The sequence below is a fragment of the Hesperophylax consimilis genome, chromosome 4, assembly GCF_061612785.1.
Source record: "Hesperophylax consimilis isolate HC1 chromosome 4, BYU_Hcon_1.0, whole genome shotgun sequence".
NCBI lineage: Eukaryota > Metazoa > Arthropoda > Insecta > Trichoptera > Limnephilidae > Hesperophylax > Hesperophylax consimilis.
This window is the reverse complement of record NC_142839.1, coordinates 36,094,507-36,113,617: the sequence shown is the minus strand read 5'-3', so window position 1 is coordinate 36,113,617 and position 19,111 is coordinate 36,094,507. Positions and strand designations below refer to the sequence as shown.

Here is a 19,111-nt window from a genome sequence, read left to right as displayed (position 1 = left end):
AAGCGTAGGTAATACATTTATCTAACAAGCTTTATATAGGCAACAAAGCGCTTTTTATCAGATCCAAAGCGCCCGCGCCGGTGAGAGTAGCCAGACGTATGTGAAATGTGAAAAAATTATTTGAATTCCGACAGATTGTTGAATTATATTAATAAATTAAGATTCTGAATCACAGCTGTTTATTTGAAATGTAGGGCCGGATGGAAAGACTTTTCGATCATGAAACACGTCTAATGGCATTCCTTATGTTCTTCTTCATTCTATGTTTCATTTGAACAATAGCATATCGAAGCTTTGTACTGAAAGAAAAAACAATCAATTTGAAAACTTTTCTGCAAAAATAAAATTCTTAGCTGTTACCCAATTAACAATTTAGAAGGCACGAATGAAACTCAACAAAAACTCTCGCACGGCTTATTTTTAGGTAATTATAAATATATAGGGGTTTCCAATGAGAGGTGTTATTTTGAATAGCCCGCTATTTCGGTAGATGTTACTTTTGAAGCTGTCATTTTTAATTTATATACATAATAAAATAAAAGAAGTGATAAGAAAGTGATAAGAAGTGATGTGTAGTTTGTGGCAAGTGTGTGTTTATGTATATAAAATAAATAAAAAATTAATTTATATACATAATAAAATAACATCTCTTATTGGAAAACCCTATATTATCTGTTCGCAACGTCCTTTCTGACATGAATTATATAGAGCGTTTAAACAATATAGATTTTTTAAAACTGCTTAAAATATCGTGTTTTTCAATACAGAAAAAAGGTCATTGAAACTCGGAAGAGACAGGGTGGGTAGTAACTTCGTAAAAATAAAATGTATCAAATTATTATTTAAAATAATTTTTACTATACTGTAAAAATTACTGGGAAGTTACTCACACAACTCGCAGTATTTTATTTCAATTACAATATATATTGTTTTCTTTTTGCAAGTTTCAGGGAGAAACCTTGAGAGACTTTGTCTTGCAAACTCTAGTAATGCCGCCTGATGGATTTTACCCGATGCACGGGCAAAATGAAGAGCGTTAATAATACTTTTCATGTAAAGTTCTTTTGTTTTTTTTTTCTTGTACCCTTATGTGGTAAATAAAATTTCATAGTTACCAATAACTTGTATTATCTTAATGTTAGTACAGTTAACGATTGTTGTAAACGGAAGTGGCGCCCTATATTATACACCATACAGCAAAAAAATTCCCTACGTTGAAAAAAAAATCCCATTTTCCCAGAAAAAAAAATTGTCTTAAAAGTAATTTATTCCGTGTTCAAGAATTTACCAATGTGAAAAATTTCTAAGCTTCTGATAACAAAATCAAAAAGTCTAACCAAACAACATTTGTCAAAATCAAATATAAAAAATTAAAAGACAAAAACCTGACTTATAAAACCCAACCTGTTACTGTTTTTTTTTCTCGGGGACTTGGCTACCACTGGATCGCGCGATATGATTTTGGAATAGGGACTAATTTTGGAAATGGTTCCTTTTGGCGTTTATAAAATTCTGAGTTGATCGAACTGAGCTTATGAACAAAGAAGTATGGTTCACAATTTGTGCAGCTTTAATATAATATTTCTGAAAACTATTAAATTTGATCTAAATATTACGTTCACGGAAGCAGACTTTTAAATAGGTAACTCGCTCTAATAATACTGATACCTTTCAAGATAGAACCTTCCGAATACGTAGTTCTAATAATGCTGTTCATTTTTTGTGAATATTTATCAATACTTGCATCATTAATTATTTTAATCGTTTGCATGATGTTGCAGCAATCGATTAACAGTCCATATTATTATATGCTTCATCATCAAAATGTGCATCCATTCTCTTAGCTTGATGATGGCCTTTGGTGTACTTTGAGGAAAATACCATAACCTTTGACTCCGAGCAAATATTTTTGGGAAGGTCATCAAGTCTAATTAATTATAAAAGTGATTATATGTCCAAAGTTATCCAATGATTGATCACTTGGTTCTGTAAAACTGCACTGAGAAAAATGAGTACGGATTTTTTATCAAGATAATGAAAAAAATGTGACTGCATAGTAAAATATTAATGATTCTGAATGTATCTGAAAACGTGTTCACGCAGGTGCCCTTGTCCGAATATATATAATGGACGAGATGCGAAACTATTATTATTTGTAAGAACACGCGTTTCGACTTCCTCATAACGTATTCGTGCTTTACTGATAGTTTGTAATGAAATTTGTCTTCCTTTGGCCTCCAGTCCCATTTTTAACAGGAAAATTAGAATATTTTGATCAGATTTTTAATAAATTAACAATATTCCATGTCACTCAGTTTTCTCCGTGCGCTACTCTGGGATGTGAAAAAGAACATAAGAAATAACGCATGTCTGTAATAGATTTAATATATTATCATTTATATTTTCGTTAACCATACATAAAAGTAGGTAAATACATACATACAGTTAAATTAAGTAATTTTCTTCAGATAGTATAATATAATTTTTATCTGAAAATATGCTTTTCCACAATAATTTCACTAAAACGGATGGCAAACATTTTCGTGGCGAGCTTACATGACGTAAAACAAATAAAACTTAAACATTATTTAACCCTTAACGAGTGAAACAAACACATTGATTAACGTGCTCTTTCTTAACCTAAAACATCTAAGATATGCAACATCAAAACACTTGAAATTAAAGGTAACTCAAATTATTTTAACTAGAATATCTAAAATTGAAACTTTATAATTTACGGTGTAATGTATAAATTGATAATGTGCTGTAAAAATATTTTTTTTAAATACTCTTAAACAGTTACTTTTCCTTAATAGACACGTTTTCTTAAAAATAGAGTGCCAATAGATTGAAAAAATATTATTTAATGTATATTATTATCTATTATGATATATATATATATATTTTTAATCTATAAATAAGAAGACGCTAAAATGATGATAGTTACTGGTTTAACATCATGCAAATTTTTGTAAGTTGATCACGCCATTTAATAAGATTTTAATTCACTGACACATGAAACAACTTTACTTCAGGTCTGGAGTATTAAACATATGTTGGCCGAATTGATATGATTAAACGAAATAAGAATATTACGGTAAATTTAAGTGTGACTTTTTGTTTTGTAGAGAATATGTGGCATTTAATGACTTTATTAGAAATAGAAAAACTTATAAAAGATAAATGTACACAATAAAAAGATTAGAACGTATTTTTTAGGTAAGGTATTTTTTGATGCCAGGTAAATTTAATGATAATTATTATTCGAAATAAAACAAATTAGTGTTGAAATATTAAAAAAAAAAAATTAATAAATATATAAAATAAAGTATATAGTAATGACAATTACTCTAAACTATTATGAAAAGTTGGTAACAAAAGCATTTAAATTCGCCAAACACTTATGACGGACGGTAACTGTTCTCAATCGCATAATTTCTTTTACCGTATTGATGACTTAATCACATATTATTATTTAGCCTTAAACAAATTAAATGGAAACCTTTAACAATATACTGAACGATATGCAAGGATGACAGAAACAATAGTTGGTGCTTAAGATATGAATTTCCTAGTTCGCACAAATAACTGGTAAAATGTCAATAAAAGAAGTTATGATTTTTATAATATTGATTGATATAGGTACTAATTAATTATTATCACTATCATTTGTTTTTTGTTTCTGCTAAATAATGATTTCTTCTGGGGATTGCTAAGTTACGCATTTTAAAAATTATAATAATTAATTAACATTGTACGTCTTCTATAAACTATAAAATACAATAGAGTAGGTATATTAATTAAAACAAAAAATACAAGACAGCTGTTTGATAAATGTAGAAAGCATATATTCAGATCTCATAAAATATAAAAGTATAAATAAATACCTTACGCGCATATCAATAAGGTGTAGAATCCGAACTTACTATTACAAAGTAGGTACTTAGATTTGTGAATTCAGGTTTGTATACATATTTGCAAAGAACTTACTCATAAAGGAAGGTACCTAACGAACACACAATAATTAATTAATGCTCACATTTTAATCACTATCTAACATCGAAATCGATTTTTGCGATATGTAATTTTTCGAATATTACATGATTTCTATTTTGCCAACAAGGGTTGTATTATTCGCAATAAAAAAAACTTTAAAAATTTTTTAGGGTGAAACCAATTTTTTTTATTAAACCATCTTCTCTTATTCTCGATCAGTCTCTTCATTTCACCTCTTCCTTCTCCGCATTTCTCTCTTCTCTCAAGCCCTAAAAAAACTAGTTTAAATCGAAGGCATCATATTAAAGCTAATACCTATTAATTTGAAGATAAAAATATGTTCATCACGAAAATCAACAATTTATACATATAAAATTGGTCATTGGATTTACCCAAAATTTGATTAAATCTCGTCCTGTTTTGTCGAATTTAGCATTTTTGATTTGAACTGTTTGTTGATCGATGGCCAAACTCGATGGGTTTAATTTTGCAAGCTACGAATATCCCCCTATTTTTCGATAGAACAATACACAGTTCGGCCAGATTTTTTTTACCTATTTGTTTGGCGATTTGAAAATATAAAATGTTTATGCCAATCAGTCGGTTTGCGACACCAAGAAATACAGGGATATTTCTACCTACCAGTAATAAGACACGCACTGTTAAAGGACAGGGAGACATACATATAAAGGTACATTGATTTATACATAAAGTAGGTACATTCATTAATACACGATAATTTCACTTTAGGTATTAGATATAGGTATAAATGTAACGCCTGGACACGGTTGTTTAAATGAGTATTTCACCTAGTTTATTCATTGAGGGATTTGCAAAATAACTACTTTTACAATGAAAAATGCTTCTACCTCTGTTGTACTTAAGCTCTGTTTGAGGTGCACAAAACATTCTCTACAATTATGGTTTATTTTATTAATACTTCCGCATTGTTTTGTCTAGATAATAGGTTTATAAGAATACATAATCAATGTTTTCCAAATTGACAATAATTACTGAATGCCTTTCGCATTCTCTTTTTTAAATATAATCACATTTACTGATGTTGGAATGGACTTTTGGAATAAGGGTAAAGATAAACAACGCTCTTTAATCAATCAAAAACAATGGCACACGTTTCAAAAATGGCAAACAATCAATTGAATTTATATGGCGTTGGATTGAATGGGTTAAATCGTGTAGAACTAATTGGATTTTTTATGGCAAGTGTTTCAGCATAGCTTAAAAAAACAATCTTATTTAGAAATCAGAATTGGTAACTCTGGGAGAAAAATACAATATTTAACTTAATTTTTCAATAACTAAGTAATCACCGATGTAGATACAATTTAAAGTTTTGTCAACCAAAGATAAAATTAAACATAAAAAAGGATATACAATTAAATGTGAAAATATAAGGCTTTTTAAGCAATATAGTTCAGTTTAAATTTCGATTTTGATTTTCTAGTGCAAATGACTAGAGTTTTATCGCAATAGTAATTCTGCAACATTTCGATTTCCAAAATAATGGTTGCATGGTAACAAAACACTTTTAAAAAATAATTTCGAAACATACAAAGTAATTGTTAAAAATTTTAATTTTTTTAAACACCTTAATTTTTTTACAAAATTACAAAGTAAACTTAAATTTTAAACACTTAATTACATACAATAGAAATAAATACGTATTTTCATGGAAACAAGAGTATTTTTGTTGTTGTTATTGATTATAACAAGTTACTACGAGAAACATAAATTTACCCTTATATTCGATATAATCAGGATAAAAGTTACAAAGCTTACCTACGATTAAAATATTTAACAATAAAAAAAGGAATCGTGGCAGAGGATATAAAACATTCACATTAATAATACTCTTTTGATTATTTATAGAGCTATTGTCACAAAAGGTCTTCATTCATCTTCCGTACATACGTTCCTAACATTATGAAATCTACAAGGTAAGCCGTAAAATCACTGACAAGGTGACTGCTGCCGTAACAACAAAGATGTATTCAGATATCTGGTAAAGTTCCTTAAATATTAACCTAATGATGTTTTAAGGGTTATCCTCTTTCAAGTGCAGAAAGTTTGAGGAGGGCGTGTGGCGTTTCATAGTAAAGTAAATGCAACTGAATCAATAACAGTCACCCGGTCAACATAGTTACAACAATCACATAAATTCTCACTTTTGGACTCCGAAATTAAAACGGCAAACTGGCAACAAACATGTTCTCTATTAGCGGCGGAGCAGGCACCAAGTCCTCCAGCTTAAGATAGAATATCCTCTGCAGACCTTGGACAGAGAGAGAGCGCAGCTCCGGCAGTTTGCCCAGCAGTCTGCTGAAGTAGTGTGGTTTCCTCTGCGCCTCGGCGTTGTACGTCACGTGGTCTCGCAAGGATCCGATAATCTTCATCTGAAGCTGTTCTACTCTGTGGGGCTCTTTCAAACCGTGCCGTTCTGAAATTAAACACGGATGATTAGAAAAATTTATCTTATTTAAACGTAATGTTTTTTTAGTTTTTACCTTTATCGTCAAAAGAAATTATTTTTAGCAAATTGAATTCTAGTAGGTACTTGAAAATTGAGATTTTTACCTGTGACGAGTGTCAGGGCGCAGAGACAGGCAAAGGCAGAGATGTCAATCTCCATGGAGTGCAGGCTGCAGCTGAAGTCTAGGATGGCGTGAAGCCAGTCGCCGAAGGAGCGCTGACACTGTTGCTTGTCGAGGACAACCCCATTGCAGAATGTCATCTTTGTGTCGTCGAGCTTAGTTCTGTAGGAAAGCCGCAACACAAACAGTTCTAGGGAGGCTAATTGGAAAAGGAGCTCTTGATCGTCGGGGCACAGTTCCAAAAATCCAGGAAGCTTGTCAGCGAAGTGCTTGATGACGTCCACCGAAGTTGTCAGGAGGCTGTAGAACTGTTGGATCTTGTCTGCCTCGGATATCGGTGGCTCAAGGGGACTAGGCTCCCGGTAGTGGGAGAAGTCCAGGCTGGCGAGGTCGGGGGATGTGTCCACGTGCGCGCGCACCAGGGCCGTGATCAGGGACACGGGGGGGCTGGGAGGAGATTCCTGGGGGGACTTGGGCTTGGAGGGCAATCGACCTCTTCTGCCCTTGAGGGAGTCCGTCCGGACTACTTCCTTCACCATGCCGACGGCGAGACATTTTTGGAATCTACAAAATTGGCACCGGTTTCTCCGTCTTTTATCCACTGGGCATGCTTTGTCGGCCAAGCAAACGTACTTAGATCCTTTTTGTACGGTTCTTTTGAAGAATCCTTTGCAACCTTCGCATGTTCGAACGCCATAGTGCTGACAGGCAGCGGTGTCACCGCAAACGGCACACAATTGGCTGGGCGAGGGGGGCGCTGGGCCGCCACCTCCGGGGGAGCTGGAAGCCGAGCTGGAGGCAGAAGGGGCTGGGCCCGGGGGCCGCAGGCGAGGACTCTCCCCGGAACTGGCGGACTCAGAGCGCTGCAGGGGCAGGGAAGCACGGCGGGAGCGATGTCCCATGGGTTCCGCGGAGGCTGAGAAAGGCGGGAGCGAGTATGAGTCCTGCGGGTGGTTGGCCGGTCCCGGCTCATATCCCGGGCTACACTGCTGTGGTGGCACATAGTAGGCGGCCGGGGAGTAGTGCTGCTGGGGATGGAAGTCATACACGTGGGCGGGCACATGTCCGTGCGCCGGATGGTGGTAGGATGCCGGACCGAGGTTATAGCAATCCTCGTCCATCTTGATGTTGAAGCCGGATGCCATCTCGGGGCGGGTGTGTCTTACAGAGTAGGTTTCCTGGAAGCTGGGCAGTACAGGAGGGGCGTGGAGTCCTTCTTGTTGGTTAAAATCGACGTCTGGAAAAGGATCTAGTCCTTCTTGAAGCGCGCCCGAAGCGTCTTCACTGTACGGTAGCGATAGAAGATCCGCAAATGTTGACCCGAATGAAGTCTGTAACAAAAGAAAGCGAAGCTATTGTATTTACACTAGAATATTAAGTCTACGGGTAGTTCATCGAATGAGGAAATGAGTCCGCCGAGGAGCGAGGGTAGGCTTCTCCCGCCCCACTTCCCCACCCTCGCACCCCCCTGACCTCGCCCCGCCCTCGCTCAGGGCGGAGCCGCGCAGCCGCTCTACAACTCTTCACCAATAACTTACTGAAATATTAATGGCTGCCAAACAACGGCGTCACGAAAAAATAATATCAGAATTAAAACAGAGGAATTTTCGGTTTTTAAATTTTAAAATTACCACGATTTCCGTTCATTTTAATACATACTTTCAATCTTTGAGAATAAAATTACATCAACACATTATCAGACACTTAAATAAGTGTCTTCGTTTCCTACAAATAAACACAAGTCGTTTCAAATTACGACCTTTGATATAAAATTTCACCGGTCTCGTATTACATTATTCTCAATACATATTCGAGTTCACGATGAAATTCAATGGAAGTACCTGCGTAGAAATATGAAGGAAATAATTTAGTCTGGATTTTATTGCGTCACGGTTGACGATACGCCCCTGGGGAGATAAATGTCATCGCCTAGGAGACGCTGGCGGGCTGTTCGCTATACATTACAGCAGTGGCGTAGCCGTTTCGCTTGGAGGTATCAAAGTAGGTACCATCCGAGTAACTCTATTTGCCTTTACCATGTAAAAACAGTTAAAGCGTTGGCGTATATTTCTTCATCGTGCACTGATCAAAAGTAGCCAATAAATCATTATTAAATTTTTTCACTTGAGTTTGTCATCCATAGCTTAGTGGTATATGTATTTGATTTTGAGTCAGGAGATTGAGGGTTTGAATTCTAAATTTTTTAAAATTATATTAAGAATGCTGCCAAGTTTACGAGTCGTGATCTTGAAGTTGCATGAATGTTACAAAGCTGATTTTCATCGTAAGCTCTACCGGTAAATAGTATAAACAAACATGGGATATTAAAAAAACGTGGTGACACGAAAATTAAACCACATATAAAATAACCAAATAAATAAATAATCAAATTTCATTCGTCAAAACATTTAATTTGTTTGTTTTATTCCAAGGGTTTTGGAATTATTGAATTGAGAGCACCCTTCAAAACACATATGTTTGAATGCCCGTTTAGTAAATTAAATTGCCTTTAGGGTTGCAGGGTGCAAGGGTGCAATTTAGGGATGTTTGCCCAACAATGGTGGCATAATTCATTATTTTACTGTCACTTTGATATCGCTCGTTAGCATCTGATAACTATTCACGCCCCTGTAATAACAGAATAATAATATCATCCCCAATATTTAATCCACTGCATTCCTTTGTTATCCCCTGAGATCAAACCAGTTATATTGACTAATCTACCTTCCGGATCTCTTGCATTTGATTAGGCACATAGATAAAAGCCTGTTCCAGCATGAATCTGAATTTGTTATGGATTCGAATCATTTTAATTACTTATATTTAATAAGGCAAAGAACATTAAAAATAAATATTTCAGAATATAATCCTTCCTTTTTTTAAAACATTTCACCAACCTATAAGATGGAAACTAGTAGTTAGTGATACTGACGATCGCTTGATGATGGTTACTGTGTTTTAATATTAAAGATTCCTTTCCAGAATGTAAGTTTTATTTTAGTTTACTATTTAGAGTTTCCAGCGATCTGTCAGAGAATTATAAGTGCCCCCATAACTGGGGATCTATACATAAGTCTATTAAAACTGCTTGATGGAGCCGGAAGAAGGGGTTATATTTGTGATTTTTTTAAAACCTTTTTGAAAATAATTTACATTTAGTAGTAGCTAAGGCGAAGAAGTTAGAGATATAATTTGCAACCCCGTAGGCTGGGGGAACCAATGTTATTTCTGTGGGTTGAATATATTGCTTGTTGATCGAATATAAACCCGAACCCAGGAGCGCAGAAGTAAAAAGGTTGATTGGATAAAGTATTAAGGAATACTTGGTGACAAATCAATGAGCCAGGAGTAAAAATTGAGTAGGGTGGTTTGTTTGGTTAGACTCTTGGAGAATTTTTGGTGGTGAATCTAAGAGCCAGGAGCCCGGAAGAGAGTATGTTGTTTAGTTGGTTGGAGTGACCATTAAGGAATGTCGAATGGCATATCAAAGAGTCAGGAGCCTAGAATCGAGTAGATGAGGTGGTTGATTGGTTACTATTAAATAATTTTTGGTTGTAAATTCAAGAGCCAAGAACCAGAAGTGCAGAATTGAGGGTAAGGTTTATGGTTGATGAGGTTCGGTTGGTTACCTGTGTTTGAAGCAGTAGCATGCTTGAGTGCGAATGCGGGTGATGTGAGTGGTGCGGGCGCGCCGGGGGCCTCGGGGGCGCTGCGCAGGGCTCCTGCGCGCCAGGCTCACCCCCTGACGAGTGGGGCGGCGGCTGCGCGGGACCTGGAACAATCAAGGAAACAAAACGTCATTACGGGGTCACAATCATCATTTTATGGATAGAACGATGGTCTTTCCGCCGAAAGCACCGTTGTTAGAGTTCTCCATTAAAAATACGTCATTGACGAGAAAGAAAAATATTTTTGCTCGATAACGTATAATATTATACATTATCCATAATGATATATAACTGTTTATCTGTTTTGCGTATCGAACCATAAACACTCGATATCTAAACTCATTTTGATCTAATATTTTAAGGTAGGCTCATCTCTTTTCTCCTCGCTAAGTTATTTTATCTTTGAGGTGTGGAATCTACTGCTTCGATATAAACTGGAAACATTACTTCCAATGCAAATTGAAAAAATTTAAATGTTGATTTCTATTTTAGTTGATAAACGGTCCATAGAGTCATGGCTCGATGCGAGTAATAGTGACGTAGAATTTATTAAGTTATGTACATAGGTAACGATGAATGCCAAACATTCGTTAAGCAATTTGTGAGTGGGATTTGTTTCCTCCATCGAGACAAGGCATTCATTGGAGGCACTGTACATGCGCCGACGGGTTCAAATTAGCAAATCAACGGGAAACACATTATACCAGTCATATTCCTCAAGATAGCTTTTCATACATTTTCGTAAGGTTTATCAAGCTTTATAATCGACATCACAAAAAGTGCTAAGCACAAATGTAAGTGACACTTTTACATTTAACTTGCTTCCCAAATTAAAGAAAAAACGAAAGGACCAATATAATCAAAATATTCGCATTACTACAAAACTGTAGTAAAGAAAAAAAAACCTCACAACCAAGATTTATTTAAATCAATACGCTCAGATTAAATATATCTTATATAATTTATCTCTAGCATACTCGCACGAAAAAGTAAATACGTTAATTTTTAAAACAGCATGTCCCAAAAACAACTTAATTTAATTTATTTTGCATTTGTACATTACCGATGTTAGGACAGTAGTATCTATTATATTTCATCCGTATTTTGTGATTTGCTAGTCTGCTATCGGCTGCGAAGTTGGTTAGCATGAACACTGATTATCTCCTAGCACCTAGCACCTAGCACCAACACCAACTATTGCCTATTATGACTTTCGCTCTTCAACTGTAACTTCTATTCCACTTGCATTCACTGGAAGATGACACCACTGAATGACGTCTCTGTAAGACCTGACTTCCTAATATATCCCAACACCATTGTGATCACGACACTAAAGCTTTGCTTCACAACCCCATTTCAGAAAGGGGTGCCAAACCTTGGAAGTTTTTTTTTTTAGTATTTAAGTATTACCAAAAAATGATAATAAGAGTAATTGAAGTCACTTGCACGAAAATGGCCGGTCGGTGTCTGATTTAGCATTGCATCTGGGTAGTGTGTTCAATTACTCGGCTGGCTAAGTCCTCCATCACGACACTTTTAGCTTACTGTGATGGCAGTAGGAGATTTTCGAATTTTGTCAGATTCGTAACCTGGGAATATTTTTCTTTCTTTTTAAAAAAAAAAGCAATAATGAATTAGTCACGATTACTCATCTGGGCATTTGATGGTATTATAATCTTAATGACTGTACAGTTTAGAAATATTGTAAACAGAAGTGGCGCCCTCTGTTATTTTCAAAAACAAGCGTTTAAGTTTTTAGCGGGTTTTATCTTCTGTTACGATATAATTTTAGTAACAGCAAAAAAAACCCTGAAAAAAATTGTTTGGTGAAAAACATTTCATGCAGATCAAGGTTGTTAATAATACGATTAGTAGCCGAATGAATCAGACCTCCGTTATCGCACACGCAACATTTACTTTATAATATTGGTAATAATGTTAGTAGGGACTTTATAAATAAAAAAGATGAAGTAGATTAATAATACCTTCCTACATATTCAAATGAAATATACAGTTTTTCCATGTGTTAGATCATAAAATCACAATTTTAGCATACCAAAATTATATTACAAATCGAAAATAATGATGGAAAAACGGGTACAACGGTACTGAATGAACGCTGTTTTTTCAAAATATTACCTTATGTCTACAAATATAGTTGGAATGTTTATTAACCAAAAAAAACTTTGGAAATATCTTTTTCATCCGTTAAACTCACTTAAATTAACTGTTTAACCTAATAAATATCTCTTATTAAAAAAAGGTTTCTTATCACAACGTTACCTATTTATATAAACAGACACGCTTTCATAGATCGTTTCATCCTTGTACATTAACATCGATATGCTTATAATATTGTTGTAATAAAATTATATTCACCCAGCGAAAATAGTAGCAACCCCCCACTGTAATCCACGCAACAACCACATCAAGCGTCCATTAAAATAGGGGTTGTTTTCAAGTGACGGCACGTTCAAGTAGACTTGCGACGTTTGGGTTATTGGTCAGGCGGGGTGAGCAAGTATGGGGAATTTAGGGAGGGGGTTGGTCCCAAGGGAAGCTATGAAATCAGTGGTATTTGCAACCCTCCATAATAGCCCGAGTCATTATGAGTTATGTGTGTCGAAGTGGTGCTATTCACCAATATTTATAGCAGGTAGGTAGTACACGGTATTTCGAAAAGATTTTTCAATTTATTTTTTTAAGAAAAACTCTATTTGTAATCGTAATGGGTTTTGATTCACATCGAAAATGCTATTGAAAATCTAACTAATAACTATTTATACCAAATTTTTCAACAGTCACATGGTTTAACAATTCTTAAACATAACTTATAATTATTATTAATTTAGTCAACGAGAACACACGGAGAAAAAAGAATATTGCTAATTCATTAAGAATCTCTTAAAATTATCCGTCATGTGGTTAAAAAAGGGTTTGCAGACCCTTAACGAATAAATTGATGAGATTCCTGATAAAATTTTAATAAAACACGAATGTATTATCACGATGCCGGAAAATACAGGTGCATAAAAACGTGTTCCGATATATTTCAAATTTATTAAAAGTTTATCAGGAAACGGCCTGAAATACTTTTTTTAACCTTATTACCAATAATTTTAATATTTTTTTTATAAATTGGCAATACTAATTTTTCTACGTGAACTGTCGTTTGTTCGTTATCGATCTGCAGTCGGGTTTGGGAACGATGACAAGTTACCGACATTATTACGTAGTTAATATAGTACTAACTTGGTCTGCCTATGACCTGGTACCAGATAGTGGACTTTATCCATCATCTTAATGGTTATGTTCTCGACGTGCATTAGTAATCCAAGCAAGTCGAATAGACTTTTTTCGAAAATAACCTAACTTAATCTCACATAGCTAATGACCATTTTACCTGCGGCCGTTTTCGTTAAAGATCATCCCAATAGTGCATTGCAAAGAAACATATGACTTAAAGAAACCATGTATTGCAAACTTACAATTAAAACGGATCTCAGGTATTTATGAAGATAAGTTAAAATTTAAAAAAAATAAAGGAGGTTGATTCATGTAGGATTGATTCATAGATAATGTTGTGAAAATGACAATGATAATGAGTTTTATATATTCGTATTTATTAAAGCATAGAATTATTAACTCGGAACACCCTACTGAAGGAATGGGAAACTACGTATTTACGTTAGCGAAATTTCTGTTGTATTTTATATTGTTATATGAGCGATATCGCCAGCCTTATAATCCGGAACGGGTTGCTTCGCTTCTTTTTAACTGCTCCAAACAAAAACAATTCTTTTTGTATTTTGCTTCCAAATTGACGCAATAATTTTAACGCCTATATTCGCATTTTCAGCTCCGTCGTTTGGATTTTTTTTTATTTGTCACTCTATTCTCATAATTTGATAAATATTAAATTGTTAATTTTCATTCCATGGTAGCATACAGATGAGCTTACTAGACCCATAGGCAGCGCGTTCAAAGCAGGTAAAAGTATAACTGTTTTTTTCTTAATAACGACAGCAAAAACTTAGTTCGAGAGGACAAAACACCTTAACGTATCGCGTTTGAAAAGTAACGACTGTCTTAAAGTCGGTATTTTACAACGCTAAACGGAGATATTTCTAAATGGTTTTAGTTTTGTTTAGAAACTAGACAAAAATATCAGTATCATTATAATCATTATTATTTTTAATCCCGCTGGCTCTTGGCAGTGATGTATTCACGCAACTGGATGGACTGTATTAATCAAAGAACTGCCGGCAATATTTCGATGATAAATTAACACTGATAGCCAAAGCACATTTATTTTTATTCTCTTGCATAAAGATTAATACGTTGCTGCGTCTCGCGACTTTTGAACGCTATTTTATGGTTTCGCAAGACAATTATCCAACATGGTACTTCTTGATGTGAGAGGTACTAAAATTTTATGACGTATTGGCGGGAAAATGTATGTCGAATTCAGAATATTTACATGCAAAAGCTCAAGCCATCGTATTCCACTGTAAACAAGTCCATTAATTGGATACAACACAAAAATTTGGGGATAAAACGAACGAAGAACCCGCCATCAACATTGATGAGATTTCTTAATTACGATTTGCACAGTAAATGTAATCGATTTCTACGCTGTAATTATTTAAACGAAGCACCAAACATTCCAATGATGACTTAAATATTTATGAACATGTTGTATTAAAGAACCTACCAGTTTAAAATGACAGAACGGTTATCATTTATGAACAATTAAGAATTGACACCAACTAAATGAAAGTTATCGGGTAACCTTTTTTATGGTGCTTTATTAATTTAATGGCTCAATAATGTTGGTAGTATCAATGTTATGAATTTATTTTTATCAACTGAGTGCAACACATTTGCTTGCGCCATAAAATATTATAATCTGAATAGATCTGTTTTGGCCTAGAGCAAGAATACAAGTTTAAAAAGGTGTACTGTGCAGCTGTAAAATATATTATAATAATACATAGTAACGCGGAGTTTTCAATAAAAATGCGAGTATTAAGTAAAATTGCACTTAGGCGCGTTATTCTTGAACATATATCCTGTTAACCCTTCAGAAGGCGTAGTTATATATTTGCCATATATTTTTGAGAGATTATCATTGAATATGTCACGATCACATTCAACTGATAATTGTCGCTGAGTTTTAAAAGGTGACTGCCTAAAGTTCCAATGATTTTCAGAAAATTTTCAGGTATTTTATAAAATCCTAACGTTTCAGTTTCACACAACTGTTATTCAGCGTTTCCAAGATGCACTTGTTTACAGGTCAAAATTTCTGCCTATCATTTTTTTACTATTATCAAATTATATTTACCAATATATGTGTAGGTATTTGTTTGTTGTGGGTGTGTTTTTTTAAACACGTACTTAGTTACGTACGTCCGAATATACATTTATGTAATTTAAGTTTAAAGTTATTTATATTTTCTTCTAACTTTATTTCCTTTGGTAATTCGCCAAATATCACGAATTTTGACTCGGTTTTTTCTTAAGGGGACTATTATTTTATTTCTTTTCATAGAAATTCCATATATATAACCAAATATCTAATTCTTACCTCCTAAATCACGTCCACAGAGAATTTTTTTGGTTACAAGTATAATAATTAATAAAGGTTTTGATAAATGCCATTAAAAAGGCGAATCCTTAAAAATAATAAAATATCTTGGTCAGTTTTTTCCACAATAATGCTCAAAAATTTTTCTGAGCTTGTAATGTTTGTTTTTTTTTCACTTCCCAATAGTTTTTTTTTCAGATAATCAAATTTTAACAACTTTAAAAGGTGTTCTCGGTTGTAGGGTTGATTCTGACTGGACGCTGTATGCATAGTACAAACTGTTGTTATCCTTGGAAAAGTCGTAGTTTCTTGAAGAACTTGACAGATGCTTCTGTTTATTAAAATAATTGGTTGATTATACATCTGCAGGGAGACCAGCGTACGTCTATAATAATGACTTATAATTAAAATTAAAATTTAAATGATTGTTAAATGTCATAGGACCAGGAAGGTGTTCCTATATGGAAATTTTATATCCGATGTATCAAGTTTTTTTACGAAAACTTGATGTAATATGCAGGAAAATATCAAAGATAATAATATAAATATATATAATACAGTATCTAGAATAAGATGTCAGAAAAAAACTTTAATCAAGTAGTTTAGAGTTAGAGAAATTTGTTTGTAAACATATTATTCTATGATTCCATGAAGTCGGTTAATTGAATTATCTAATTTTAATAAAAACAGATTACGCGATAACCGATTAAAATGTGTATTTTATCTGCAAGCGGTTCGATTAGGAATAGCGGTTTTCACGATTATCAAACAATATATGAGCAAAATTATGATATCATTTCAACTTATTTCATTTATTACACGCACGTTCTGGACCGGAGCCTGCATACTAATCGCTAAGTAAGGCAATTTATTTTAACGTCTTAATCCGTACTAATGCTGAATTATCGAATCACTTTAGCAAAAGCTCGCGTAAGCTTATGCAAGTCTCGGAAGATAAATATCAATAAACACAGATAAACATGAATAAACACAGATTAGGAGTATTGCGAAATTTTTTATGATCTAGGCTCGTGCCCTGGTGATTATGTTATGGGAAATATGTATTTTAATAGTCTTGTTTTCAGGTACAAAACATCGAATTAAGTTCAATTTCTTATGAATTATTGTAATTGATACAATTTTTTTAAATGCTGTACAGCTGCAGAAAGGATATTCAAGGCAAATAAGCTTTTATTATTATTACAGGATTATTGAAAACGTATACATTACATTGAACTCCCTTGAAAATAATTTGCTAGTTTTATTAAAAAAAGATTTGCCCCGAAAATGATTATATATGAATGAAATACGTTCAAAGAGCTTTCTTAATTGCTAAAATGCATTTAAATAAAGGCAGTAATTATTAATTCATTGAGAGAAAGAATAATCGAGGTTGAGCAAGAGGCCGACGGTTTTATTTTAAATTTCATTATAACAAGACATGTTTTTACATGAAATACTTGAAACAGCAAACCATCATCTGCCGAGCACCTTTTATAGTGTGGTAGGCTATATTTGGGTGCTCAGTTCATCTGATAATCGTAATTTGGCACGCTTTTCACAAGAAAGGGATCAATGGCAAACTATATATATACTTATTATTTTGGTGACAAAACACTTAATTAATCTTAAAATAGGTACATAGTTGTTTATTTCTATATACCAATAACTTATTCTATTCAAAAAAAGATATTCACGGAGTTAAAGTAACAAAACTTTTAAGCAGTTGGGAAGTGGATTAAACGAAAATAGTCATAGAAGGTAGAAAGGTAGGTTTAAAGTATATAGTATCTATACACGTTAGTGTCGTATTGATTTCTCGTTCAATAAATAATATACATGGCAGTTAGTAAATGATAGTTAGATTAGAATAAGCAAAGAATGCATAATGTTATTTGTTACGGCCTGTGTATCCTTGAAGTGCTTAACACCATATAGGTACCTATTTACCCATTTCAGATTTTATGTAAGAAACGTGATTTATGGAGGAATTAATGTATTGACTTGCTGCCAATGTACGGTCGTCAAAATTGCAACAAAGATACAATCGTATTCAACGTAATTGTTACTCCACGTTAAGCATAACGATCCTCCACATTAGCTACCAAATTACTTGAGCTAAGATCTAAGGTATAAATTGATAGTAAATCAAAAATGCAGTTTAGATGCCCCTGTAAAAATACATTTTGCTTTTGATTTTGATGCTTTCATTTCTAATTTGCAATTGCTGTTAATACGTCATATTGTACGTTTTAATTCTGTAAGCAAGTGATGTGATATTCTAGAAAAGAATTAAATGCAGATTAAAGTAATTGATAGAAAAATTTATTAAGGTTTATCGGAGTGGCAGATCTGCATTTTAATGTTTTTGCGTTTTACGTTTGTTTGATCATAGATTTCGTCACATTTCGACAGTCGCTTGTTGGAAAAGCCGTTGACATTATTTAAGCACGTCACTAAATAATTGCTAATCAGCTTGATTGACACATGAATAGAAAGGAAAGCTTCAGGTTGGCTGAAAAATATTGTCTTGAAAACGTTCTTATTGTCTGTATAAGGCATTGGTCAGGAGCGTCCCTATTAAGTGGTCCTCGTGGTGACAGGAAGCGGTCGGCAGGTGTCAGGGTATGGTTAATGACGAAGGGTTCCATAGGTCAAACGTAGCATTGAAAAACTTGTCCAGTTTGACTATAATAGGCACCAGTTGTGATAATAGTCCTTGCATTTCCGGTCGGGTGCCTTTCCGCGTGTTTATAAGCGGCGATGCCTGCAACTTATGCTCGTACTACGTACTCCATCTAGTGAACACTGTACTTTAGTATCTACTCACGAGCGTGTGCGCTGAATCTATAAATTCGTTTAGGAAATCGATTGAAGGAAGGGTGATTTTATTTACCATTATTTTCTCGTATCTTAACTAGCAGACGTTTTTTTCTGTTTGTATTAAGGCGTTAATAATATACGCATAACGTTTTTGTGGTAATAGCAAATACCGAGAGTATTCTTACTAAAATACTTATAGTTGGAACGTTACGAACAAAAATTATCACTTAAACATTACTCTGTTGTTTGTAAACCCTCGATAAATAAATATCAGTGATTTGATTGTCGAATATGAAAAAAAAACAGAACGAAGCCGTGAAATTGTTATGATTGTTAAATTGTTACTTTTGTGTGTTCATTCCATTATTATAATTTGTATATTTTTTGTCTGTATCCACTCGAGCGTTTGGTGTCATATGTAT

At 34.0% G+C, this 19,111-nt stretch overlaps 1 protein-coding gene across 2 annotated transcripts in view; it reads right to left on the bottom strand.

The window, feature by feature from the left end:
- Positions 1–5,610: 5,610 nt before the first annotated feature.
- The window catches only part of Hr38 (Hormone receptor-like in 38), a 112,883-nt gene continuing 99,382 nt past the window's right edge, over positions 5,611–19,111 (bottom strand). For both annotated transcript variants that reach the window (XM_089631454.1, XM_089631455.1), the window contains 3 exons: positions 10,238–10,380; positions 6,592–7,939; positions 5,611–6,454 (listed from right to left, as the gene is read on the bottom strand). In XM_089631454.1, the coding sequence (XP_089487580.1) occupies positions 6,198–6,454; positions 6,592–7,939; positions 10,238–10,380 (1,748 nt within the window). In that variant the 3' untranslated portion in view covers positions 5,611–6,197. The remainder of the gene's footprint in view (positions 6,455–6,591; positions 7,940–10,237; positions 10,381–19,111) is intronic.